At 50.8% G+C, this 21,079-nt stretch overlaps 1 protein-coding gene across 1 annotated transcript; it reads right to left on the bottom strand.

Annotated features, from left to right (window-relative positions):
- Positions 1 to 628: 628 nt before the first annotated feature.
- On the bottom strand, positions 629 to 11,028 carry LOC125639106 (serine protease 27-like). Its single transcript, XM_048855634.2, has 6 exons — positions 10,929 to 11,028; positions 7,135 to 7,161; positions 5,926 to 6,091; positions 5,265 to 5,536; positions 4,216 to 4,385; positions 629 to 3,513 (listed from the first exon to the last, which is right to left on the bottom strand). The coding sequence occupies exons 1-6, from the start codon at positions 11,008 to 11,010 to the stop codon at positions 3,205 to 3,207; spliced, it is 1,026 nt and encodes a 341-aa protein (XP_048711591.2). The 5' UTR covers positions 11,011 to 11,028; the 3' UTR covers positions 629 to 3,204.
- Between the last annotated feature and the right edge of the window lie 10,051 nt (positions 11,029 to 21,079).

Genomic DNA, 21,079 nt, shown 5'->3' with positions numbered 1-21,079 from the left:
GGGTTTAGTGCATTGTGGGAGGGGGGCTGGGAGCCAGGACTCCCGGATTCTATTCGTCAAGGGAGGATACGAAAGCATAGCCCCTATAGGGTTAAACTGCCGCTCTGGTTTTAATATAGCCTTCAGCTCAACCATGAGAGTGGGCAGCGTCTGGCTTAAGGACAAGCTCACCAAGGGCTGGAAGTAACCCAGCGGGGTCCTGTCTGAACCAACCCACCCCCGCCCCTTGCCTCCCCTCCAACACCTCCGGGCCTTGCAGGGAAAGCGGAAGGGGGAAGGGGGGGGGGGAATGTCTGTGGCTCACATCCAGATGTGAACAGCTGCACGTGTTCCCTTCTAGTACTCTTTGCATCCCCGACCCGGATCAGCAGCAGGGAACTGGCCAGGACCCAGGGGATCCTGAAGTCCCTTCTCCAGGAAGGGAATATTGGGCCAGCCCTAGAATGAGGCCTTCAGCTTGTCCCCCAGCTGCCATAAATATGCCCCACCAGGGCCCACCTCCCCCACCCCCCTTCCACACCCAGGGCAGGATTGTCCTGGGCCCATCTGCTCCCCAACGGAGACTCCCCATCTAGGCTGCGTTGCACGCCCCATGTCTGCTTGCTCTGTGTTGTGGCTACTGTGGAAACTGGACCAATGTTAAGGGCAGCCCCCAGAAACCAAAGCAGGCGTCCCCTGCCCCTCACCGCTTTCTCCCGAACATCTGGAACAGACGCCTCCCAGCTGCACTTCATTTCCCTCGCTTATTAGCTCAGAGAGGCCGCATTTGGGATGAAAGGAGTTTATTGGCTTAGAGAGAAGAATCCAGGCCTGAGCGTATCCAGAATGCCTGTTGGACACGTTTAACAACATAAGAGGCTTGCGAGCCGCGGCTGGTGGCTCGGAGGTGGGCTCCGAGGGTGGAGAAACAACTCGGTTCCTCTCTATGAACAATTCACTTGGAGGTGCCAATCACGGGAGTGGTGGGCGGGACGGGGTCGCAAGAGGTCATCTCGTTCGGTCCCACCACGCTGAGGCAGGACCAAGTCAACCTAGACCCTCCCCGGCAGGTGTTTGCCCAATCTGTTCTTAAAAACCTCCAGTGATGGGGCCTCCCCCACTTCCCCAGGGAGCCCGTTCCAGCACTGAACTAGCCTTAGATCTGGAAAGTTTTTCCTGATATCCAACCCTTGCTGCAAACTGAGACAGTTCCTTTGTCCACCCCTTAGTGGAGTTGGAGGCCCAATCAATGGTGACGAGCCATTGGCTTCTCTGGCGTTCGGCTCAGACTCCTAGGCCCAGATCTTGAAAAGGTATCAAGGTGCCTAGATCCCATTGAAATTCAGCTCCCTGGAGGATCTGGGCCTTTGTTAAACAAGTGGTGAGAAGGGTCTGGATCGGCACTCAGCGAGGGAAGATTCATTTGTCCCCATTATCTTTTGCCACGTTTGGAACCTTCTGAGAACGTCAATCCAAGGATGTGGAGTTTATAAACTTCATTTAAGAATGCAAACTCCCTGAGACTAATCTCTCTGGCCCAAGGGTCCCAGAAATTCTGCCTGCAGGGTCACCACGCCTTGTCCAACCAGCTAGGTCGAAGGAGTTTATGAACAGTAGTTGAGAAGGTCACGTTTCCCCACTGGCAGAGCCGTCAGAGTTTGCAACCTCCATCTGCTAAACATCTCTGGACCAAAGAAATCATACGCTCCAGGGGCAAAATATCAGAATGCTGCATTGTCTTCCGTGTGACTGAAACAACCTACCGCATCTCTGATAGCGAAATATTCGCTCCATCAGAAGAATAACCAACGGCATCAAGTCTTTGTAGATCACAAAACCGAAGGAAATTCCCAGACAAAAAAACTTTGTTAAAGCCGTAACCAATTCACTTACAAAACATCTGCAAGGCCTGAAATAGTTAAAGTAACAATAAAGTTAAATGTTTGAAATACCGGGAAACTCCTACCGTTTCCACAAATACCCGTAATGCTGGCATGTTTATCGACACACCTCTATTTATCCATCAATGTCGTGTCCAGCTACCAGACGACTCCCGTATATCAAAATATCTGAGTGGAAGCTCATTCACAGTTTTCAGTCGTTAGTGGAAACACCACAAAGCTACACAGATTATCTCAGTACTTAAATATCTGTGGTTTATGATTTTTAGATCTAATTCATGCGAGAAATGCCATCAATTAATCCATCGTAAATATAAACCTGCAAATATCCCCTCAAATTTATATAGGGGGTCATTCGACCTAGGGAAAGAGACTTCCACTTCAAATTGGCCATAACAGCAAAGAAAATTCTTATTCTTATGGGTTGTAACTCAGATTGCTGGTTGAAAGACGGTGGTGGTGGAAGAGGAGAATTGAAAACATTTTTATTTATTTATGTCGGTATTTTTCCTATCACTTCCCTCATCTAAATTTGCAATTTTCAACATTTGCAACTTTCAAATTTTCAGCGTTTCCAAACTCAGGTCCCCTCTCAGTCTTTGTTTTTCTAGGCGAAAAAAGACAATCTCTCTGAGTCTCTTCCCATAAGATCGGCTTCCCGATCCCCTGACTGTCCCCAAAGACCTTTTCTGCCCCTGTCCAACTCTGAATCCCACTGTCTTTAACGCGAGTGCACAGAACCAAGCACACCCAGAACTGAGATGAGGTCTTCCCCGGGCCTTAATACCTCCCAATCGTTCCCTGGTCAAAATCAGAAATGTTGACATGTTGTCGTCAAATTAGAAACATTCAAAACATTTTTGATTAGCTTCACCCTCAGCCCAAACCTCTGCGACTCCTCCCAAGTTATCTCAACCACCCTGCAAAAACAGACGCTGATTATCGGGCCCTGTGCATTTATGACCTCTTGAAATGATCAGCAAAGGTTGTTTTGTTCCATCTTAAACTCCCTAGTCCTAAATATATACATGAAGATAGAGACCTAGAACAACTGGTTGACCCCCTCGTGCCTACGGCACCCTTGCTGTAGTTGCAGAGAAATATACACACGTTTACAGTGTTTCACAAAGTTTTTTGTCTGGGAATTTCCTTAGTTTTTAAACTTTTAAAATATTTTCCCAAAGGGAATGCTAAAACCCAGGGCCTTTAGGTAGCCAACACTGGGGAGACTGGACCAGAGATATAGATTCCTTCTTCCTTTTCCTTCTAGCTTGATAGAGGAGTGGGGGAATTCTCTCTTTTTCTCTGTCCACCCCCCTTGGTTTTAAATCAGATACAGCAGGCAGGTCAAGAGCAGCAGGGTGCTGGCAACGACAGAGGCAGCCTGGCTGGGCCAGCCAGCATCAGGGTGCTTTTGCCCCTTGGGGTCTGCCACAGCACGGGATTCCCGGCCTTTGGGCTCCTTGACAAACTCCAGATTGGGGATGTATTCCCGGATCCAGCTTTGGTAGGAGGTGAGGCGACTGTAGACCCCGGGGCGGTTTTTGATGGCGCAGCCCTCGCCCCAGCTGACGACTCCGGCCAGCACCCAGACATCACCCAGAATGCACGCCATAGGGCCGCCAGAGTCACCCTGCAGAGCAGAGAGAGAGCAGGGTTAGTGCCCTAGGCGGGGAACCAGGGGTTTGGGGGGGGGTCTATTCTGAGCTATGCCACAGACTTCCTTAATCTCAGTCGGGGTCTGTGCAATGCCTGGCACAAAGGGCCCCAATCTCAGTCAGGAGGCTCTGTGCAAATGGCAGCTCTGAAATGCAGCCACCTCTGGGGTGGGGCTTGGCAGGTGGATAACAGTGGCCCTGTGATGCTGCAAAGAGATTGCTTGCACAGAACCCAGGCCTTGTCGAGTAGCTGTGACCTGTTCTGGGATGGGACTCTGGGCCTATTCCCCCTGCCCCCCCACCCCAGCCTGCTCCCTGGGCTGACAGCCAGGACTCCTGGGTTCTCTCCCTAGCTCGGGGAGGGGGGGGGAGTGGGGGCTGTGGGTCGGATCAGGGAGGGCTGGGAACCAGGACTCCTGGGTTCTCTCCCCAGCTCTGGGAGGGGAGTGGGGGCTAGTGAGTCGGAGCAGGGAGGGCTGGGAACCAGGACTCCTGGGTTCCCTCCCCGGCTCTGGGAGGGGAGTGGGGGCTAGTGGGTCATATCAGGGAGGGCTGGGAACCAGGACTCCTGGGTTCTCTCCCCGGCTGTGGGAGGGGAGTGGAGTCTAGGGAGTTGCAGGGCTGGGGAGGAGGGGCTGGGAGCCAGGACTCCTGGGTTCTCTGGCCAGGGGGCTCACATTGCAGGCATCCTTCCTGCCCTCGGCGTAACCGGCGCAGATCATGTCAGCCTGGATATTCCTGTGGGGCAGCGTGTTCTGCATGTTGGTGAGGTACAGATTCCTGCATGTCTCGGAGTCGATGATGGGGACTCGCACCTTCTGGAGGGTCTGCGGGGAGGGCAGGTCCACTGCAAGGGGGCAGCAAGAGCTGGGGGTGAGGTGCTGGGCTCAGCCCGGTTCCCGGGGGGCAGAGCTGGACTGCCCTCCCCAGAGCACCCCGCCGTTCTGCCTTTGTCTGCTCCGGAGTTCCTTCTCCCGCGGCCCGCCCATGAAATCCAAGGCTCTTCCACGCGTTCTTCCATTCATATTCTCATTTGATCTTTCTAACCCCCCTCGAACACAGGAGTTTTCTTTCTTTCTTTCTTTCTTTCTTTCTTTCTTTCTTTCTTTCTTTCTTTCTTTCTTTCTTTCTTTCTTTCTTTCTTTCTTTCTTTCTCTTCCTTCCTACTTTACAGTTAATTTCTTTCTTTCCTTCATTTCCTTGTTCTTCCCTTCTCTCTCTATCCCTCCTGCAACCGCAGGGTTCGGTCTTCCTTTTTCCTGGCCTTTTCTCATTCTTTTGGTCTCTCGTTGCCCTCCCCTTAAGTCCAAGGCTTTTTCACTCTTTCGTTCATTGTCTCATTCTCGCTTTCTCTGCCATGCCCCCTGTCTTTCACTCGAGGGCTCCTTCGTTCATTTTTACACTCTGTCCTTCTCTGTGTGAGCTCCACCCCTCTTCCTTCCTTCTCTTTTTGTTAATGCTTCCATTCACTCTTTGTCCCCTCCTTTAACACTAGGGGTCAGACTCGCTCTTTTTATTTCATTTTCCTAATTCTTTCTTTCTTTCTTTCTTTCTTTCTTTCTTTCTTTCTTTCTTTCTTTCTTTCTTTCTTTCTTTCTTTCATCACTAGTCCTCCAGATCGCCTGACCCCTGGCATACCTCCCTCCCTCCCATCTTTCTGGCCCCGCATTCCCCTAGACCTACCCCAAGGACCCATCCCCGCCCTGGGTGTCCCATCCTGACCTACCCCAAGAGCGCAGGTGGCCCCAGCCGGTCACCCAGCAGACTTTGCCTGGGGGGAAGCGGACGGAGGCATCCGGGAGGCAGATGGGCAGGATGTAGTTAGTGAAATTCACCCGCCTGGCCAGCTGGACCAGGGCGATGTCTCCGCTCGTGGTCTGCCCGGCGTACCTAGGGTTGGTGATGATGCGCCGGACTGGGCAGGCGCATGAGTTGGGGCCTGGGTTCAACAGCTGGTGGGCCCCCAGCACCACCCGGTACTGGGTCAGGTTCAGGACCCTGTGAGAAACGCATTAGTGGCAGGTCAGGAGTGAGGGGCACCAGCAGAGCTGCAAGGGCAGGGATGGGCTAGCAGGGTGCTGGGGGTCGGGAGTGAGGGGCCCTGGCAGAGCTAGGGGGCCCAGGGCTGGGCTAGCAGGGGGCTGCGGGTCGGGAGTGAGGGGCACCGGCAGGGCTGGGGGGGCAGGGCTGGGCTATCAGGGGGATGGGGGTCGGGGGTGAGGGGCCCCGGCAGGGCTGGGGGGGCAGGGCTGGGCTAGCAGGGGGCTGGGGGTCAGGGGTGAGGGGCCCCGGCAGGGCTGGGGGGCCCAGGGCTGGGCTGGCAGGGGGCTGGGGGTCGGGAGTGAGGGGCCCCGGCACGGCTGGGGCTCGAGAACCCCTGTACTCACTGGTAGAAGCAATGAGCAGCCGTCACCACCCATTCGTCATTGATGAGGGACGCCCCGCACATGTGGACTCCTTTCCACTGGATGCTGGCCTGCCAGGGGAACTCTCCCTCCACCGTGTCCTGCCCCTTCACGATCCGGTTCAGGTTCATTTGCGGCTTCCCGCAGACTGCAGAGAAAGGAGACATAAGGCAGGATCCTGGCCGAGATCGGCTCGCCCCGGGGTCTGCTGGGTAGGGCTGCCAACTTTCTAATCGCACAAAACGGAACACCCTCGCCCCGCCCCTTCCCAGAGGCCCCACCCCTGCCCCGCCCCTAACCGGAGGCCCCGCCCCTGCTCACTACATTCCCCCTCCCTCCGTGGCTCGCTCTTCCCGACCCTCACTCACTTTGACTGGGCTAGAGCAGGGGGTTGGGGTGTGGGTGGGAGGGAGGGCTCTAACTGGGGCTGCGGGCTCTGGGGTGTGGCCAGAAATGAGGGGTTTAGGGTGTGAGGGGGGTTCCCGGCTGGGGCAGGGAGTTGGGGGGCAGGCGGGGGTGAGGGCTCTGGCTGGGAGAGTGAGCTCTGGGGTGGGGCTGGGGATGAGGGGTTTGGGGTACAGGAGGGGATCCAGGCTCGGGGGTGAAGCCTAGGGATTTGGAGCGAGGGAGGGAGCTGCAGGTTGAGGCAAGGGGTTAGGGTGTGCGAGGGGGTGAGGGCTCTGGGCTGGGGGAGCAGGCTCTGGGGATGAGGGGTTTGGGGTGCAGGAGGGGTCTCTGGGTCTGGGGGGGGGCTCAGGGCTGGGGCAGGGGGTTGGCGCGTGAGGTTGAGGCAGGGGCTTACCTCGGGCGGCTCCCGGTCAGTGGCGCAGCGGGGCTAAGGCAGGCTCCCTGCCTGTCCTGGCTCCGCGCTGCACCCCAGAAGTGGCCAACAGGTCCAGCTCCTAGGCAGGAGGGCCAGGAGGCTCCCCGTGCTGCTCTCATCTGCAGGCACCGCCCCCCAGATCCCATTGGTCATGGTTCCCTGCCAATGGGAGTGGGTAGCTGGTGCTTGGGGCAGGGGCAGCGTGCAGAGCCCCATGGTCCTCCAGCCTAGGAGCCGAACCTGCTGGCCTCTTCCACCAGGGTCCCTTTTTGACCCGGCGTTCCAGTCAAAAACTGGACACCTGGCAACCTTACTGCTGGGGGGCTGGTACCGGGCGTGGGCATTGCTGAGCGCGGCTCAAGACTCACCTCCGTTTGCCTCGCTCTGTTGAGCACCTGAAATGCAAAGAGACAGGGTCAGAGGGAGAGCCACAGGGTCTGCCTCTATGCAGCAGCCTCAATCGTGATTCCACTCGGGTCTTTTCTCCCGCCCACCACCAGGGGGTGGCAGAGAGACTAGCTATGCTACCCAGTTCCACCCCAGAAGTGGCTGCATCTCAGCACCAGATGTTCATTCTCTCCTAACTTCCACCTTTCGCAGATAGCCAACTCAATAAAACATTGCCGGCCTTAAGTATTCAAAATCACGAGCCAGGTCCCCAGGCAAGGACGAGCTCATAAAAATCAAGAGATTTTTAAAACTAATAAACTGTGGGGTTCTTTTTATTTGCCATCTGACTTTTGAATAGTTAGCTGGAGACGTTTGGGTGTTTTCCCATCAACATATGCCCATTTGTCGAAACGGGAACTCTTCGTGAAACAGGGGCGGACTGGCCAAATTTCCCCAGCTGAGAACAAGTTGTTGTTGGTGGTGGGGGGGGGGGAAGTCTTTTGAGCCAGCCAAAAAGTTTGATTTGGACATTTTTGAACAGAAAAATTCTTGCCTCAAAGAGATTTTGATTCTGAAATTGAAGGAAATGAGCCCGGGGGGAAGAAGAGGGGGAGAAAAAAAGTTGAGAAAAAGGTGGAAATCGAAAAGAAACTTCTCAATTGACCCAGTATGGGAAAAATATTTTTTTCTGTTCCCTAATATCGTCAGGGGTTTGACGTTTGAGCCCGATTTCAGCTGAGTAAAAACTCCGGAACATATTTGAGGGGCAGGAAACCGTTTCCCACCCAGCTCTGATCTGGGCTTCTCGGAGCAATCGGCTCAGGCTCTCTGCAGACTTCAGACAGCCCCACTATGTTGGTCAGACTCCATGCAGCTCCCTGCCTCAGATTCAGCCCCCTGTGACGGTTCTGGGATTGAGGGTCTCAGACCTAGGGCTGTTCCCCGGCTGCTCCCAGAGGCAGATCCACATTCCAAGGCCGTGATGGGATCAGAACGGGCGCATCACAGCTGGCTTCATGTTCCCGTGTTTAATTACGGGGTGGCAATTACCCGGGATTAGGGAGAAGGAAGTGAAAGATCGAGGCAGGGAGCTCCAGCACCGTGGAATGCGGCTCTGCCTTTGTGTTGTAACAGATCTGGCGACAGGCCCGGCCCAGAGTCTCTGGGCTAGCCACACCCCGGTGTCCTTAATCCTTCCTGCCATCTCAGGTCAGACCCAGCGGCCCACCTACCCTGGTAGCCCACCCCCAACCCTGTCACCCCACATAGGACCCTAGTCCCATCTATCCTGGTATCCTGTCCCCATCCCTGTCACCCCAGATAGGACCCATAGCCCCATCTATCCTCGAATCCCGTCCCCATCCCTGCCACCCCAGATCGGACCCATAGCCCCATTATCCTGGTATCTCACCCCCATCTCTGTCACCCCAGATCAGACCCATAGGCCCATCTACTCTGGTATCCTGCCCCCATCCCTGTCACCACAGGTCAGACCCAGAAGCCCATCTACCCTGGTATCCCATCCCCATCTCTGCCACTGCAGGTCAGACCCAGGATCCCATCTAGCATGGTATCATGTCTCCTCCTTCCCACCCTGCCAGCGCCCTGAGACCCAATTACTCCATCCACACGACCCGCATTAGTGGCATTGCCCTTTGCCAGGCTTGCCCGGGCAGTGGCTCGTTAAGAATTACAGCGGTACCTCATTAGCCAATTAAACAGACCAGCTGCAGAACTCCCCCTGAGGCGTGGAGTTCTGCTGGCTGGTTGCACCCGGGGCCGGGGGCCGGGCGCTTGCGAAGATGGTGCCCACCTTATCTTCTCTGCCCGGCCTTGCTGGGGTCCCGGCAGACAGAGCTCTTCACCTGGCTCCGAGTGTGTGGGTAGGTTGGGCACCAGCTGAGGGGCATGGAGGAGAGACCGACGGGAGAAATTTGTCCCGTCACATAATTCTGGAGCACTTCAGGACGGGAGAGAGGCAGGACTCCTGGGTTCTCTCCCCGGCTCTGGGAGTGGAGTGGGGTCTAGTGGCTTAGAGCCCGGGGGAGGGGTTAGGACCAGGACTCCTGGGTTCTATTCCCAGGTTTGCTAAAGATTCCCTGTGGGTAAGTCCATGCTTTGCTCTGGGGCTCAGTTTCCCTATCTATAAAATGGGGAGCATGCTTCTCTTTCGGCTGCCTTCCGCTTGTGGCAGGGACTATCTCTTCCTGTGTGTCTGTGCAGTGCCCCATGTGATGGGACTAAAATATTGGACTGAGGCATATTTGTGCCAGTTGCTTCATTTGATTAGGAGAGAGGCTTAAAATATAGGGGGAGTGGTATGCAGAAATTGAGAGAAAGACAGCCCCCCCGGGGGCAGGGCAGCTGGGCAACAGGCCCACAAGGATGGCTCGCTGGGGTGAAACAGCTGCACGGCGTTTGCATTTCACCAGCTTTTGACTTAAATCTGCAGGTGATTCTAAACAGGGAGGAGCTGCATAAACGAGACTGGACTTGAAACTCAGTGTAAAGGTTGCCACCAAAAGATGAAACAGGCCAGAGAAATAACTAAATGTGAAACGAGCCACCCTAGAGCACGCTTGATATTGATACAGATTGAGGACACTTATTACGAGTGAACCCATTTTGGTGCCAAAATAAGAAAAAGATACTTTTGGGGGGCATTATTTTAACCAAAATCATGCTGCATTTTTGCACAAACCATTTGTTGTCGCCCAGATTATGGCATTTTTGGATCCAGCTACGTTTTCAGCTCAAACGTTTGCCTCCGAGCGTAGTATTTTTGGACAAATCTTGGCTTCTTTTCCCCACTAAATGTCTTTGATTTGTGCATTTTTGGACCGGGTCCTCTTTCAACCACAAGGTTTATGCCTTTGACCCCAAAACGTTTGACCCAGATTTCAGTTGGTGTTTTAGACAAGTTACTGCTTTTCCCCCAAAACAACCATTTTTATGACCAGTTCCCCTTTCAATCCCAATTGCTGTTATCCAAATTTTAGTATTTCCGGGCAGATTTTTCTGGGAAAATATCTTCCAACACAGATTTTTGCATTTTAAAACTTTTTTTTACACCGATTTTTCTGTTTTTTCCCTCCAGAAATGTTTGTTCTGCCCAGAGCTTGGCAGTTTTTAACCCAGACCGTGGCAATTTTGGGATCACAAGGTTTTTTTAAGTGCAGGTTTTACCATCACAAGTTACTTGACCCGGCGTTTTGCAGTTTTTTGACCACAACATTTTAACAACCCAGACACTGCAAATTGATGGCAATTTTGCAACCAGTGATTGATGCTGACACAGCGTCAGAACAAGGATAACAGACTCACCAGGACCCTGACTCTCTAGACCTTCAGCCAAGGCAGGATGTTAGTTAGACCAATTGCCCCAGCAACAACACTTAACAGGTAGCTGCAGATTTGCCACAGTGCAGGGAATACTTTAGCTACAATGGACACATCCCACCCTTTACTCACAGAACTATGAACGGAACCCAAGAGTCCTCACTCCCAGCCCCCCTGCTCTAACCACTAGACCCCACTCTCCTTCCCAGAGCCAGGTATAGAACCCAGGAATCCTAGCTCCCAGCCTCCCAGCGCTAGCCCATGAGACTCCCCTCCCAGAGCTGGGGATAGAGCCCAGGAGTCCTGGGTCCCCCCTCCAGGCCACTAGACCCTACTCCCCTCCCAGTGTGGCAGATAGAACCCAGGAGTCCTGCCTCTCCCCTCCCCACTCCTTCTCTGTAGGCAGATCACTCAGACCGATGGACTTTCTTACCCATCAGCACAATGAGCAGAAGCAGACATCCCATTCTCCTTGCCCAGCTCAGCCCGCTGGCCTTGGTTCGCCGCTCCTCCATACTCTCGTTAGCAGCACTGATCACTAAACCCAAAGGGGATCCCAAAGCTCCCAGAGAGAGGCAGCCAGGCCACCTGGCAATGCACGCAGCCAGGAAAGGGTGTGCATCCCAACACGATTTATATCCAGCCAGTTAGTCTGCCTAGAATGTTGACCGACGGGTTCAGCAGATGTTGGCACATGTCCCGCCTTCTTCCCAAGCATCCCTGTTGCCGCTTGCCAGATGTGAACCAGCTGTTCCCTCAGTTCTCCTCGCCTGCTCTTCCCCCTTCCCCGGACTCCCTCCTTTGCTGCTGCTGGCACCCCCAGGTGACCCCAGTGTGTAGGTTGAGGTGCCAGAGGCAAAGCCTTGCCAATAATAACACGGCCCTCTGGTGCAGTATTAATACACGGAGCTGCGAAAAGGTGCTGAGGCACTTCAAAGCAATACTCCAGTAAGAATACAAGTACTGTGATAGTATTAATTACTATTTATTATTTTATTTTATTAAAGAAGATGTTCTGGTATAGCCCAGTAAGGCTCCTGCAAGCTCACTGGTATGGTGATATGCGATGGAGCTGCAAAAGGTACTCTGGTATTTTTACAGTAATACTGCAGGAAGAATATTAGTACTGTGGTATTACTGAGATTACAAAAGGTATTGTGGTATTTTACAGTACTCATTCTGTGGTATTCTAACTACGACTACCAAAGGTGCTCTGTTATGCTGGAGTAATACCCTAGCAAGCAGATTGATAACATAAATGCTCTTAATAGAGATACCAAGAGTTTAAAAGGACTACAAAAAGTGCTCTGGTATTCTGTGGTAATACTCCAGCACGCTCACTGACACTAATAGTCAACAGAGGTGCAAAAGGTACTCTTGTATTCTCTGGGAATATTCCAGTAAGATCATTCGTATTTTCACTGTTTATCGGTCTCTACAAAGTACGTTGGTATTTTAAGTCATAAGATCACCAGGAGTTTGGTACTCTTAATACAGCCATGAAAGATACTCTGGTATATGATAGTACTAGCCCAGCAATCTCACTGGTAGAATAATACTAAATAGAGCTGCAAAAGGTATTCTGGTCTTCTACAGTAATACTCCAGTAATATCGCCAGGACTGTGGTACTTCTCATAGGGCCACAAAGTATACTCTAGTATTTTACAGTAATACCGCAGCAAGCTCACTGGTACAATAATACTCAATACAACAGCAAAAAGAACACTAATATTTTACAGTAGTACTTCAGCAGACTCACTGGTACTGCAATACTCTTAGATCTTTAAAATGTACTCTGGTATGCTTCAGTCCAATATTATAATCAGTGGCAGAAAAGGTACAGTACTCTGATATTTTAAAGTAATCCTCCAGTTAGATGACAAGTATGGTAGCAATCCTACTAGGACTACAAAATATACTCCAGTATTACTGAGTAATAGTCCAGTTATTGTCGTACCATGCAAAAGTAGCCAGTTATTGTCATACCATGGAAAAGTACTCTTGTAATACTCGAGTTAGATTACTGGTACCATACAAAAGCTCACTAATATTGTAGTATTCTTTATAGGCTCTCTAAAGACAATCTGGTAGTGTAGAGAAGTACTCCAATTACGTTATTATAGTACTGAACAATAATACTCTGGTATTCCACCTTAATACTGCAGTAAGTTCACTATGAGGGGCACTTAATAGGGCACAAAATACTTCGGTATTCAATAAGAAATATTCTAGTTACATTACTAGACCGCATACTAATATCATACCTACTATCAGTCTGGTAGTCCATGACAATGCTCAGCTAAACACCTTAGGCCTCTTAGTAGGGCTATAAAATATACCTTAGTATTCTACCATAATGCTCCAATAAAATTATTGATACTGTACAAATATATGCAGCCAATACTTCCAGCAAATTCACTCTTAGTGTCGTACTCATAAAAGGAGACTCACAAATGCTGTGGTACTTGCCATAGAGACAAAAGACTCGGGTATTTTCTAACCGAACACCAGTAAGTCCTCTGGTGCTGGATTTCTCTTAATAGGGTTTATAGATAATCTGCTGGTATTTTTCAGTAATATTCCAGTTGCATTATTGGAAGTACTGTTATACTACCGTAATACTCCAGATAACGCGTTAGTACTGTACAACGGTGCTCTGCTACTTTACAGCAATACATCAGGAAACTCACTCTTACTTTAATATTCTTAACAGGGCTACAAAAGTTATAATTCTCCAGGGTATTTTACTGCAGAATAGCAGAAGGCCTGTGTGTACCGCTAATAGTCTACCCGTATTATTATTGGGAAACACCAGAGTACCTTTGTGCCGTACTAATAGTCTAATGATATTACTTCTGGACAATAATCAGAGCACTTTCATGCAGTACTACAGCTAATTGTATTATTACTGAAAAATACCAGAGTACTTTCTTGCAGTATTAATGCTTTAACAGTATTATTAATTGTTATGATTATTACTGTAGAATAGCATAATATTTTGCTGGGCAGTATAATACTCTGGTACTCTGCAGTAACAATACTCCAGGATTACTCCTGCAGGTTATTTGGAAGTCTCTGTGAAAGACAGGAAACCTGCCAGGGTTGCGATCTGGCAGTAACAAAGGATGTGAAACCCAGTTAAGTTAGAGGGGAACTGATCTTTTTCCAGACTGTTTAAAATGACCAGTTGTTTTTATTGACAGGTATTTAACTAAACACACAAGTATCACTTGGTCAAAAGAGCTCTTCCAGTCACTCCTGAGCACTATCTCAATGTACGTCACTAAGACATCTAAGCAGCTATCCAGCAAACAGAAGACATATTTTTAAAACAATTCCCCAGCTCTGGGAGGGGAGTGGGGTCTAGTGGGTCAGAGCTGGGAGGACTGGGAACCAGGACTCTTGGGCTCTATCACCACTTCCTAGCTGGATTGCATGAGACCCAGAGGAGACAAACCCATCTAATTCTCCCTGACCCCACCTTTCAGAGATGCTGCAAACCTTGCCATTTCCTGCCAGGGATTTCAATGAACCCCACCATCCCCTAAGCCAAAACCCCGTTCATGGCAGTGGGGTAGCAAAAGAGCCAGGGGATGCTAGGTGGGTGGCTCGGGGAGGGGGATCTGTTGGGGAAAGCCTCCCTGGGGGATCAGAGGGGAGCCAGGGTGCTGGAACTCTGCCTGGCTGGCCTTGTTTGCCTGATAGCTTCCTGGAAAGACTTTAATCATCAGGGCGAGGCACCCAATTAGAGGGATAAACTCCCCATCCAGGGGACCTTCTTTTGGGGCAAGCTTCCAGCATAAGTCCTGACTCGTCACCTGACTCCCTTCCAAAGCCAGAATAGAACCCAGGAGTCCTGGCTCCCAGCCCCCCTGCTCTAACCCACTAGACCCCACTCCCCTCCCAGGAGTTCTGACTCCTAGCTCCCCCACTAGGAGCCCTGGTGGGTCCCAGGGCTCAGTGATACTTCAGCTCCAGGTGGCACTCTGGGGGGTACCTGTCACACCAACCATCTGTCCAGCTATCTACCCCTGTATCCCTGACCATCTACCATCCACCTCCATACACACCTCTCTATCCATCCATCCATCCATCCATCCATCTAATGCCCCCAAATACCAATAATACACAGTTAAGCTTGCCCTGCTCTGCTTCGTTCTCTAGGGATGGGTCAGTATGGGTGGTGGAAAAGTAAATGCCCTCCCACAGGAAGCGGTGTATTCTCCAGCTTTCCACGGCATCAAGACCAGCTGCCTTTCTGGAAGAGGCTTCAGGGCAACACATGTGACAGGGCTCCACAAAGCGGGTCTCAGGGTGAAATTTAACGGTTTCTGTGTTACAGGAGGTCCAACTACAGGATGTAACTTAAAATCCATGGATCGGCAACAGGGAGAGAAGGAGGAGGATGAGGAGAAGGTGGAATCATCCCATAGATTTGAATTCCAGCATTCGCCTGCATGCACTCCAGTCACATTCACGGCATAAGGCGTCAGTGCGCTGACTGATGACAGGATCAGCTGGCTCTGTGCTACGAAGCGAGGTGCATGTGGACTTTGAGAGAGCCGTCACACCCTGGGTCAGCGCTGAGTCCTGGAGGGTGGCCCAGGTATCTTCTTGCTCGTCGGCATTTGGTTGCCTACATGAATAATTGCCAGGGCTCAGGTGAGGGCAGGCAACTTCCCAGAAGGAAACCTCAAGGCAAGGGCTGGGGATAGCTGGGAATACAGGATGCTATCCTGTAGGGAATATGGGTGACCATTTATGATGTTATGGATACCAGTGTTACAAAATTGCAATGCATCTTACAACATATGCCATGTAAAGTATCTGTGGAACAGTTATAACTAAGGCTCCGTGTTTGTCACGGGTTCTGTCACTTTCCGTGACTTCTGCCGTGGCTGGTGCACCTGGGCTGGGAGACGCCCATGCAGCTCCGGCAGCCCCATGGCCAGTCGCACCGGCTGCTGCTGGGGCAGTCTCGGGCTCCCCCCGCCCCACCTCCCAGCGGCAGGAGTTTGGGTAGGGGGGGGTTCAGGGCTGGGGATTAGGGGGTGGGGTGGTACTTACGTGGGGGGGGGGGGCTTCCCAGAAGGGCGACAGGAACTTCCCTCCACACCTTTGTGCCTGCAGACACCGCCCCGGCAGCTCCCATTGGCTGCGGTTCCCAGCCAATGGGAGCTGGAGAACAGGGGCTGGGGCATAGAGAAGGCAGCACAGGGAGCTTGGAGCCAGAGGTCGCTGCTTCTCAGGAGTCTGGCAGGGAACCTGCCCCATCCCTGCTATGCCCCCGAAGCCCCCATGAAGCCCCCCCGGGCCATACCCCCCCACCCGAGTACCCCCAGCATCCCCCTGGGTCATGCCCCCCCCTGAGTATCCACTGCCCCCCCCCCCCAGGCTGCCCCCCCAAGTGTTAGTCAGGGTTATACAGTAAAAGTCGCGGACAGGTGACAGGCAGTAAACCAAAATTCACAGCTTATGACCTGTCCTTGACTTTTATTAAAAATACCCGTGACTAAAACGTAGCTGTAGTTATAATTGGCTAAATATGCTAATCATGTTGATACGTATGTATCACATCTGCATGATGAATGATAAGGATGTGCGTATCCGTGCAGTGTCAAACCTGTGCTGCGTGGCTGGGTGACACCCGCAGACCCACTGGCAGCCACACTGCCTGGCCTGTGCGATGGCCCATCCAGTGCAATCAGCTGCACAACGAAGCCACGGAGAGAGACGTCAGGGCCTACGCCGATGAGTCAGCGGGACGTGTAGGGACAGGAGTCTCCAAGTGCTTTTCCAGGCCCGTGTGCTGTGTGTTTGGGACGGAGGGTGAACCGGCCACATGGCAAAAGATATAAAAGGCAGCGGCATTGTCTCTGTTTTGTCTTCAGTCCTGCTTCTCCCCTCTGGAGTAACCTCTCTGAAGACTGAAGCTTTGAACCAAGGACTGACAGACCCATCCAAGCTGTGGATGTGTTCCAGAGGGACTTTCTAGCCTGCTAAGAACCTGATATATGCATCTGATTGCTTTGACTATTGAATAGCTCTCTTCTTGGTCTTTTCTTTTTGTTTATAATAAAACCTTAAGTTTTAGACACTAAACAATTGGCGGGCGGGGTGGTATTTTGGGTAAGAGCCAAACTAGTACTGATCTGGTAATGTAGCTGGCCCTTTGCGGTCAGAAGAACATTTTGTAAAGCGAATAGAATTTTAAGTAACTTCTCACTGTACTGGACCGAGGTGCTGATTGGGAGCCAGAGACAGGAACGCAATAAAGGGGGCTGTGTGATTTCTTTTTTCTAGGTTCTTGATAACCAGTGTGGGGGAATCAGGAGCACAGTTGGCGACTGGTTGGTGAGTCTAACTTCAATGTTAACCACCAGTTTGGGGAGAATCTGCTCTCCTTTCGGCAGCCTGCCATGACCTTGGCATTTGCAGTGTGGGTTACCCTAGGCACCTCGGGTCACGCAAGACACAAGGCATTGCAGCCTGTAGATTGATTTAGGGTGCAAATTGCATGAGTCACTAATAACAGGTTCTTTCCTCAGGTGGCTTTGTGAAATTCTATAACGAGTGGGACTGGAGGTTACAGATATAAAGGCAGGAAGCCTTCATTTCAAATCCAAATTACAACAGTGAATTGCACCCATACGGTAGCAGAGAGAGGGCCTGGAGCACTGGGCCTGGGGCAAGACCTGAGGCCGGAACCAGAGGCTGGGAACCAAAGTCAGGCCACGTATTAAAGCAGATGCTCACAAGTTCACTGTCCAATACGTGAACTTGGCAAAGTTGTTGCTCGTGTAGTAAGTATTAGATGTTTATGTACATATTTGGTTCAAGGCTAGCATATTTACACCCCAATCTAGTACAAGACAAGATGGTTTGACAGGTTTGTTCAAGATATCAGGAGCAAGGGGAGGTAACAAACAAAAGTCATGCCACAGGTAAGGTGGTACGTAAGTTGTGTGTTCTAGTTATTTGTCTCAGTCTATAAATGTCGGGATACCTCGCCTTAACCTGCTGCATCCGTTGTAACGACCATAGATGTGTGAGTGTTCCTGCAGACATTGATCCAGGGAGCTAAGGCCATGCTTTGCTGGCAATAAACCTGGCCAAGCACCTTCACCACCCAACCGAGTTGGTGGCCTTTCTAGGTAGTGCTATCGAGGCGTGCTGGGTCAGCTCTCTGCACAGAGCTGGGACAGCACACGGAAAAACACACATGCAAACCAACTGACAGCACATACAAGAAAGAGATCCACATAAGGGAGCATTTTCCAATGCTTGGGAGGATGGGTGAGAACAAAGAGAGAAGAAAGCAGTCAGTGGTCAGTACCATGAGCGGGATATGACGTCAGTTTATGCCATCCTCTCAACTGGCTGTACCCAACTAGGGGCTGGGCAAAGACCTCTTTTAGACCCCTTTTCCTTACATCGATACTTGGAAAGGAGTCCAGGAGAGCTGGCTGTATTTCAAGGAATCCCTGTTGAGGTTACAGGGACAAACCATCCCGATGAGTCGAAAGAATAGTAAATATGGCAGGTGACCAGCTTGGCTTAATGGTGAAATCCTAGCGGATCTTAAACATAAAAAAGAGGCTTACAAGAAGTGGAAGGTTGGACATATGACCAGGGAAGAGTATAAAAATATTGCTCGGGCATGTAGGAATGATATCAGGAGGGCCAAATCGCACCTAGAGCTGCAGCTAGCCAGAGATGTCAAGAGTAACAAGAAGGGTTTCTTCAGGTATGTTGGCAACAAGAAGAAAGCCAAGGAAAGTGTGGGCCCCTTACTGAATGAGGGAGGCAACCTAGTGACAGAGGATGTGGAAAAAGCTAATGTACTCAATGCTTTTTTTGCCTCTGTTTTCACTAACAAGGTCAGCTCCCAGACTGCTGCGCTGGGCATCGCAAAATGGGGAAGAGATGGCCAGCCCTCTGTGGAGATAGAGGTAGTTAGGGACTATTTAGAAAAGCTGGACATGCACAAGTCCATGGGGCCGGACGAGTTGCATCCGAGAGTGCTGAAGGAATTGGCGGCTGTGATTGCAGAGCCATTGGCCATTATCTTTGAAAACTCGTGGCGAACGGGGGAAGTCCCGGATGACTGGAAAAAGGCTAATGTAGTGCCAATCTTTAAAAAAGGGAAGAAGGAGGATCCTGGGAACTACAGGCCAGTCAGCCTCACCTCAGTCCCTGGAAAAATCATGGAGCAGGTCCTCAAAGAATCAATCCTGAAGCACTTGCATGAGAGGAAAGTGATCAGGAACAGCCAGCATGGATTCACCAAGGGAAGGTCATGCCTGACTAATCTAATCGCCTTTTATGATGAGATTACTGGTTCTATGGATGAAGGGAAAGCAGTGGATGTATTGTTTCTTGACTTTAGCAAAGCTTTTGACACGGTCTCCCACAGTATTCTTGTCAGCAAGTTAAGGAAGTATGGGCTGGATGAATGCACTATAAGGTGGGTAGAAAGTTGGCTAGATTGTCGGGCTCAACGGGTAGTGATCAATGGCTCCATGTCTAGTTGGCAGCTGGTATCAAGTGGAGTGCCCCAAGGGTCGGTCCTGGGGCCGGTTTTGTTCAATATCTTCATAAATGATCTGGAGGATGGTGTGGATTGCACTCTCAGCAAATTTGCGGATGATACTAAACTGGGAGGAGTGGTAGATATGCTGGAGGGCAGGGATAGGATACAGAGGGACCTAGACAAATTGGAGGATTGGGCCAAAAGAAATCTGATGAGGTTCAATAAGGATAAGTGCAGGGTCCTGCACTTAGGACGGAAGAACCCAATGCACAGCTACAGACTAGGGACCGAATGGCTAGGCAGCAATTCTGTGGAAAAGGACCTAGGGGTGACAGTGGACGAGAAGCTGGATATGAGTCAGCAGTGTGCCCTTGTTGCCAAGAAGGCCAATGGCATTTTGGGATGTATAAGTAGGGGCATAGCGAGCAGATCGAGGGACGTGATCGTTCCCCTCTATTCGACATTGGTGAGGCCTCATCTGGAGTACTGTGTCCAGTTTTGGGCCCCACACTACAAGAAGGATGTGGATAAATTGGAGAGAGTCCAGCGAAGGGCAACAAAAATGATTAGGGGTCTGGAACACATGAGTTATGAGGAGAGGCTGAGGGAGCTGGGATTGTTTAGCTTGCAGAAGAGAAGAATGAGGGGGGATTTGATAGCTGCTTTCAACTACCTGAAAGGGGGTTCCAAAGAGGATGGCTCTAGACTGTTCTCAATGGTAGCAGATGACAGAACAAGGAGTAATGGTCTCAAGTTGCAGTGGGGGAGGTTTAGATTGGATATTAGGAAAAACTTTTTCACTCAGAGGGTGGTGAAACACTGGAATGCGTTACCTAGGGAGGTGGTAGAATCTCCTTCCTTAGAGGTTTTTAAGGTCAGGCTTGACAAAGCCCTGGCTGGGATGATTTAACTGGGAATGGTCCTGCTTCGAGCAGGGGGTTGGACTAGATGACCTTCTGGGGTCCCTTCCAATCCTTATATTCTATGATTCTATGATTCTATGTCTGGAGAGGGCAAAAAAATCACCTCAAAGCCAACAACAAGAAATGCAACCTCCTCATAAACTTATGGGAGACACAAGCCCTCGGCTGGTTCAATGGAGAAGGACCTTGTGGCAAGGATCCCACTGTTTCGAGACCCAGTGAAGACAACAGGAAGTGGAGAGACGGGAGAGGAGGTGAGAACACACCACAGCTTGATTCAACAACCTGGATCGTCCCCTTCCACTGGAAAACATCTGCCCCATCTGTCATAAAATCTGTGGATCCCAGATTGGCCTCATTAGAGGAATCCACCAGCAATAAATGGCTATCATTTTTTGGAAGACAATCACCCTCGAATTCCAAGAGATTGCCAATTACTACATGTGTGGGGCCATATTTGATTAGGTCTCAGCTCCTGTCAGCATGTGGTATTCCAGACAACCCTAATTAAAGTTCTGGCTGTTAGCATGAGCTATTTGTGTCAAGACTTCTTCCCAGTGCTTTCGATCCACCAATATGGTTCTTGCCCTTGTTACAAACACCAAAAAGCCTATGTAACTCTACTGTTTGAAACTTGTCTTGTTCCTTTGCCGTTTCCTTGTTTATCACAAGAAACATATTTCTAAATCTTATAATGCTGGGCTGTGCACTTATGCTAGCAGTTAGGCCTCAAACACATTGCAAAACTTATTGCAATATTAATATATATATATATTTTATCTGTCCCTACATTCATTACAGCTGTAATGACTGGCCTTTTTATCCCTCTCTTAAGTGTTTGAGCAGATGAATCTCTCAGCGTATGTGCAACATGCCCCATATTGTCATTGGCCAGGTGGAGTGCTGGTAGCCCGCCATTGAATTAAGTCAGTGGGCACTCATCAAGGATATGAGACATAATGTTGACCACAGATGCATCGCGGATCATTAGAAAAGCACATGAAAGATAGTGACGTTGAGCTATAAACCTTCCAAGATCAGGTTGGGGTAAAAGGTCAACACCATCAAAGACCAGATCAGGGGTCGGCAATCTTTGGCACACGGCCCATCAGGGTAATCCACTGGCG

Source organism: Caretta caretta, chromosome 6 (assembly GCF_965140235.1).
Source record: "Caretta caretta isolate rCarCar2 chromosome 6, rCarCar1.hap1, whole genome shotgun sequence".
Classification (NCBI taxonomy): domain Eukaryota; kingdom Metazoa; phylum Chordata; order Testudines; family Cheloniidae; genus Caretta; species Caretta caretta.
Note: the sequence above shows the minus strand (reverse complement) of the source record. Positions and strands in the feature narration are given on the sequence as shown.

Bases quoted from the DNA above. Each gene is read 5' to 3' on its own strand.
- LOC125639106 (XM_048855634.2), bottom strand. From the start codon at position 11,010: ATGGAGGAGCGGCGAACCAAGGCCAGCGGGCTGAGCTGGGCAAGGAGA. The intron at 6,092-7,134 runs GTGAGTCTTGAG...CTTTCTCTGCAG, and splicing joins ACAGAGCGAGGCAAACGGAG to TCTGCGGGAAGCCGCAAATG. The intron at 5,537-5,925 runs GTGAGTACAGGG...CGTTTCTCACAG, and splicing joins GCTGCTCATTGCTTCTACCA to GGTCCTGAACCTGACCCAGT.